Raw genomic sequence first — 6,000 nt, 5'->3', positions numbered from 1 at the left:
GAAGAGGAACGTCTAAGGTTACGTATGTAACCCTGGTTCCTTGAAGGAACGAGACGCTACGTCGCAGTGCCACACTTCCGGCATCTCTGGCTGGCGCTTGCTTCATCCTTTGAGGCTGACTTCCGGCTTTGCCGCTCATGCTTTATGCTTCCTGGTCTCCGACGTCACCCGCCTATGACGTCTCGCCCTTCCTTTGGACTGATTATACACATTATTCAGAGACGTCACGCTGGACGCGTTCCCCAAACGTTCTCGACGCAGCATCTCGTTCCTTCGAGGAACCAGGGTTACATACGTCACCTTAGACGTTTTGATCCAATTTACATTCTGAGACTACAACGGCACAGTTTCATCTGACATTGCTATAGTGTTAGTACTAACAGGTTAGTACATGAGACATTTAGTTTCAGTTTGGTAATTAAGGTAAAAGATCACTTTGCTCTTGTAGACTGGTTGCCAACACATCCTTTGGCATCTCATGATAAGGTGCATTTTTAGCTAATTTTCCTCAGAGTTAAAGCTTTCATGCACATACAGTTCTGGAGCACCTGTGATCAGCCAATAGCAAATGCATTCATGAGTTACATTCCATCATTGCTATTTTTTTATGTGAATTGATTAAGATATTCTGTCAGTATTACAATTGTTACTGGAAGGATTGGAGAGTTTGACCCTGATACGGGGTCATCCTGGGACTTAAAATGTCCATAAACATAAACATAATCAATGTTAATTCCAAAACTGGCTACATTGTTACAGAATATCAAAGGACATAAGTGCTGTAAAACTGTAAGCTAACACTGATGTGATTTTGCTTTGAACCTCTAGACTTAATAAAGGGCCAAAAACAAATTACTAAATCTCTTCCAGACATAAATTGTTTAAACCATTTTGGCTTTGTTCACACTGCTAACAATCCTGATCTGTTTTCAAACCCAGTCTAACAGCATCTTATTTGGCAGGAGCTCAAATTAGCTTCATTTGTTCAGCCAGTGGAGTCAATATCCAGTATATTTACAGCTCTGTTTCCACCTTGTTTTAACATGTTTTTGGTGATCCGATCACAAGTGTCCAGTACTAAATACAGGTGTAAACAGGGTCTAAAACTGTGATCAAATCACTAAACTCACAAATGGAGGTAGTCAAAAATGCATGTGACCACATCACATTTACAATGTAAATTCCTATTTGTCCTGGATGCTTAGATGCCACCCACCCTCAACTAACACAACAGAGATGTTGAGTATCCCAAAATTAAATGGGAATTGCTCAACAAAATCCAATCACAAAAGGTTGCATTAGATGCATTTGAAATGCATGTTAATACCAGGTGGAAACAGTGCCTTCATTAGCTGCTACATTAATGCTACAGCACAAAGCCAAGTGTAATTGGGTTGTCAGTGAGAACAAAGCTTTTGATTATCTTGATAAGATCAAATGCACTGGACGCACATGAATAAGTACTGAAAGTAACATGTTGCATACTGTTCTCTTGCTCCGGTAACAGCACCTCTGTTATTACTGACAACGATTAAATTGACAGAGGTCGCCCTCTGACTGTATCAGGCGGTGCATCATATGAGCACTACTGCAGTCATGCTCAGCTTTGCTGCATCTCCAAGTGCCACCTTAATTGAGACCAACAATATCAGGCAGCAGATCACATGAGCTTCATTTTCTGTTCTCCCATTGGTAGACATTTGCATATAACTGAACTTTGTCGATCCCCGACAGTCTCTATCGCTCATGTCGCCCCAAACTGTCATTGAAAACAAATTACTTTTGGTTGCTTTGTTGGTGTAACTCACCATTGGAGCGAACAACCTACGAATCTCGAACAACCAGTCAGTGCTCTTGATTGAAAGCTAAGAATCAAAGTGCATCCTATCAGAGATCTACAGTCTACATCTGTCTGAAGGCTGTGTGTTTGATAGGAATGAATGCGACCAGGTTATGGGTATGTAGTGCACCTTAAAACTGCATCACTATGCAAACTGTGAGGTAAAATAGAGTAAGACTCAGATTGCTATGGGACTGACTTCATGATATATGGAGGGACATCGTTTAAGGCTGAATTCTGAGCACCATCTTGTTCGGTACGTTTTGCATACATGTGAGTTGGTCTAAATGTAACCGCACCTTTGTGTACATGGTTCAGGCAACTTGATCTTGAGGATGGAGTGTCAGATCTTTTGCAAACAAGAATAAATAGATTATTGGTCCATATGGTCAGATATTACCCAAAACAAAAGTAATATCAAACAAATGTGTAGCAAATTATGTTCCCAGTATGATAGACAAAAACATTTCATCTTCACAATCATCCAATCTTTACAATCCCCAGTTGCAAGTATTACCATGCAACTTGCAGGTTAGATAAACAAAGGAAGGTCTGGTTAAGACAACAGTGCAAAAAAGATTCTCGCTCAGATCTGGCAGGATCAGTTCTTTCGTTTTTCTTTCAGACTTCTTGACATGGATGTTCTTGACAGTTCCTCTTCTCGACTCTCACAAACCTTTCAAAGGAGACAGGAGGTGCATTTTAGCTGTACAGAACAGTGTTTTGTAACAGCCCTAGCCATTAGTAAGCTCTCAAGTCTTTTAGCTCAGCCTAGAAAGTGGGGTTGCCAGAAATGTCCTGTTCGGGTGATTCGATGTAGTTGGCAGATTCCTGGAGTTTCAACAGAATCGCCATCTGAATGATGAACAGAACAAGGACATCTTGTCAGAACAAATGCAGATATGTTCACAAAGGTTCAGGTGTAGCTGTACTGGATACTCACCAGTGGATCAGACTCCATTGTGGGCAGAGAGTTGTCCTTATTGGATGTGACCCTGTTGTCTGTGGGCTGCTGTGTTGGAGCAGTGTTGGAGCCGGTGGTTGGCGGAGGGAGGTGAAAGAGTTTGGCCTGGTCCTGTTGAGCTGAAGGCCAGGGCAGTGTATCCCTCACCCACTCCACTGGATCCTCCCATGCTGCTTTCTGACCATGGACCTGAATTATGTGAATGCAGAGATTGAGACTCCAGTGCACTTTGACCAGACACAATAAGTGTCATATGATTCACCAAATAAACTGATTTAGTAACAGATAAACTCTTACAAAACCCACGGAGTGCCTAATTTTGGCCAAAATTTAAAAGCTGGGACATACCAAGCTGACTTCTAAGAACTAGTTAGTCCTCGAGAACGGCGACGAAAGTTACATCAGCTGTGTCTGGACCAAAAAGCTGTGCTTCAACACACTGCACAGACTATAGGAGTTAATTGTCAGTTTCAGCAGCTATCAATATTCTATATTCGTCATTTAAAAAAGCAACCAAAACAAGGATATATGAGATATATATCCAAGGGAATTCATGGCCTAGTGGTTAGAGAGTTTGACCTAGGGTTGTGGGTTCGAATCTCGGGCCGGCAATACCACGATTAAGGTGCCCTTGAGCAAGGCATCGTACCCCCAACTGCTCCCTGGGCGCCGCAGCATAAATCGCTGCCTACTGCTGTGTGTGCGTGCGTGCGCACGTGTACTTTGGATGGGTTAAATGCATAGCACAAATTCTAGGATGGGTCACCATACTTGGCTGAATGTCATGTCACATCACTTTGATATATTGGATATATACAGGGAGTCTCTTGCACTATTTGTATGGAGTAACAATTTGACAATTAGGTCCAGGGGGTTTCTATAATAACCCCCTTATTATAGAATTGTGCTATAATAACCCCTATAAATACAAATAATTATATACTCTAACACTTGAAAAGAAACAAAAATGTAGATGTTTTTGGAGGAATGTTAATTTTTAAATCATACCCTATTTATTGCATCAAAGTTTGTTAATAGTATATTGGTGGGGTGGATAATTTTATCAGTTGTTTATTATTCATGCAAACATACATATTGCCCACCAAACGTGTTATTTTTAAAAGACAGTACTGGACAGTCAGCTCCAGTGGTGCAGAAGGTAAAGTGTGTGTTATACATATTTTGTCGTGATCGACTCGGGTTCGAATCCGCCTTTTGGCAAAATTTTTCTCCCTTTTCAAATTTCAAATCACATCAGAAAATCATTTATTTTCAATGAAAATTAAGTAAATAATCAAAAAGTTAAGGACATGTGTAGGGAGGGCTTTATTGTTGCAATAGTGTAGCAACCATTAAATTAGACTCAATAAGTTATTATTGCATACTGTTTTATAATGTAGTACTATTGCCACTAATTTATTGCCAGTAATTGCCACTATTTGCAGTAAGTAGTATAAATAGCAGAAAATCCTGCTATTTTAACATAGTATAAATAGAATCTATAGATATTTGCACTTAGTGTAAATAGCTGCTGCCTTTTTTGTTAACTTTGATAACTAATGCCGGCAATGCAATGTTGTCAGATATTGCTATTAAAATAAACAAAAACCTATAAATAAATAAAATAAATCAAAATTATTTCAAATATTTTGGAAATTAGATAAGATAAAGTTATTGCTGACCCTAAACTGCAACTTCCTTCTTTATTAACTTTCTAAAGTGTTAAATTAAGTGGAAAAACAAGTAAAAAAACGCTTATAATAGCTGGATCTGGCTGCGTCTCACGCTGTCGCTCACAACTCTCTGAAGACTCGTTCACTTCAGAAGCGTCTCGCTGCGATTATTTTCATACCACGGGCGCTAAACATTCTGAATTATACATGCAGACATTCATATGAGGAGTCTAGCAGCAAATTAGTCAATCAAAGAACAAATTTTATTTTCGAACATGAAAAATTTACAGAGGTCCGGACCTCTGTGACCTCATAGCTGGCTACGGCCATGGGAGTAACTATTAAGAGAGTTAATCCCTATGAAGTGTGTTTCAATTTGGTCACTTATGAGGAGAGCCATCTTACTACACAGTTTAGCTCCAAAAACACAGACAGTTACAGTTTCTTGAGATCCTGAAGAGCTTAGTTAGGGTTGGAGCTGAACTCTACTGAATGGTGGCAATCCAAGAAAATTATTGGACAGCCCTGATTTAGTAGTCAGCTGCCTAGGAACAACTTACCTTCACACCATCCTTAGCTCCCTCCTGAAGGTAAGAAATAATGGACTGGTTCCAGAGGTCAATAAACCAGGAGCGAAACTCTGCTAACGTTACTGGACAAGACAGGAAGAAGCAGGGACCTGCAAAGACAAGAGCCATAGCTGAGATCTTTTTGGAAACTTGGCTTTGAGCGTTGCTAAAAGTTAACATGAAGTGTAAAACTCCATAATAACAATTAAAATGCAGTGCGTGGTTCAGATTAAGTTGCTGATATACTGTAAATGGATACATATGTTTCTTTTTTTCTTTCTTTTTTTTTTTTTCCTTGAAAAGCAATGCATGAAACACACATTCAGAACATGTAAGGCTGTACCTATGAGGAAGTCTGAGGTGCAGTGTTTCTCCAGGAAGGTATGGAGATGATACCAGAGTTTAGGCACCCAGTCCAGAACCCTCAGCACCTCAACACTGTGAACTGTGCTTTCATCCTCCGCCTCGATCAACTTCCTGTGCAAGTAACGCACTAGGAAACCATTTGCAGGCTCCACGTTGTTGGAGAAGGTGACCATCCTTCATACAAACAGAAAATGACAAATTAAGTACGGTTGGAATATTGACATGGGATTTCAAATTTCTTTATGATGATGATGATTTTATTTAATCTTACCACAATCTACAAACTGTAATGCATTCGTGTTAAAGACATGAGGAACGTACCTGAAGCTGAGATGCAGGCCATGATTGGATGACATCTTAACAGACTGATTGGTGGTTCCAATGACATATGGACTGAAATATATAACCATGGTAAATAAATATCCTAGAATATACTTTAAAATAAATTTGTAATTTTGACAATGAAAAACTCGTCAAATGAAAAATTAAAAATCTGTAAAAGAGTGAATCTCATAATGTTTGTAAGTAATACTTCCAGGTCATATTTATTCCCCAAATTATATTTAATAAATAATTTAAATTATATTT

The 6,000-nt window shown here is 39.3% G+C and overlaps 1 protein-coding gene across 2 annotated transcripts in view; it reads right to left on the bottom strand.

Moving 5' to 3' along the window:
• Nucleotides 1–313: 313 nt before the first annotated feature.
• LOC132129787 (neuron navigator 1-like) overlaps nucleotides 314–6,000 on the bottom strand; it is a 134,050-nt gene continuing 128,363 nt past the window's right edge. For both annotated transcript variants that reach the window (XM_059541550.1, XM_059541551.1), the window contains 5 exons: nucleotides 5,734–5,805; nucleotides 5,390–5,586; nucleotides 5,038–5,156; nucleotides 2,784–2,993; nucleotides 314–2,695 (listed from right to left, as the gene is read on the bottom strand). In XM_059541550.1, coding sequence (XP_059397533.1) covers nucleotides 2,612–2,695; nucleotides 2,784–2,993; nucleotides 5,038–5,156; nucleotides 5,390–5,586; nucleotides 5,734–5,805 — 682 coding nt within the window. In that variant the 3' untranslated portion in view covers nucleotides 314–2,611. The remainder of the gene's footprint in view (nucleotides 2,696–2,783; nucleotides 2,994–5,037; nucleotides 5,157–5,389; nucleotides 5,587–5,733; nucleotides 5,806–6,000) is intronic.

Source organism: Carassius carassius, chromosome 46 (assembly GCF_963082965.1).
Source record: "Carassius carassius chromosome 46, fCarCar2.1, whole genome shotgun sequence".
In the NCBI taxonomy this organism is placed as follows: Eukaryota; Metazoa; Chordata; class Actinopteri; order Cypriniformes; family Cyprinidae; genus Carassius; species Carassius carassius.
The sequence above is the reverse complement of the archived record's forward strand: the minus strand, read 5'-3'. Positions and strand labels throughout refer to the sequence as shown.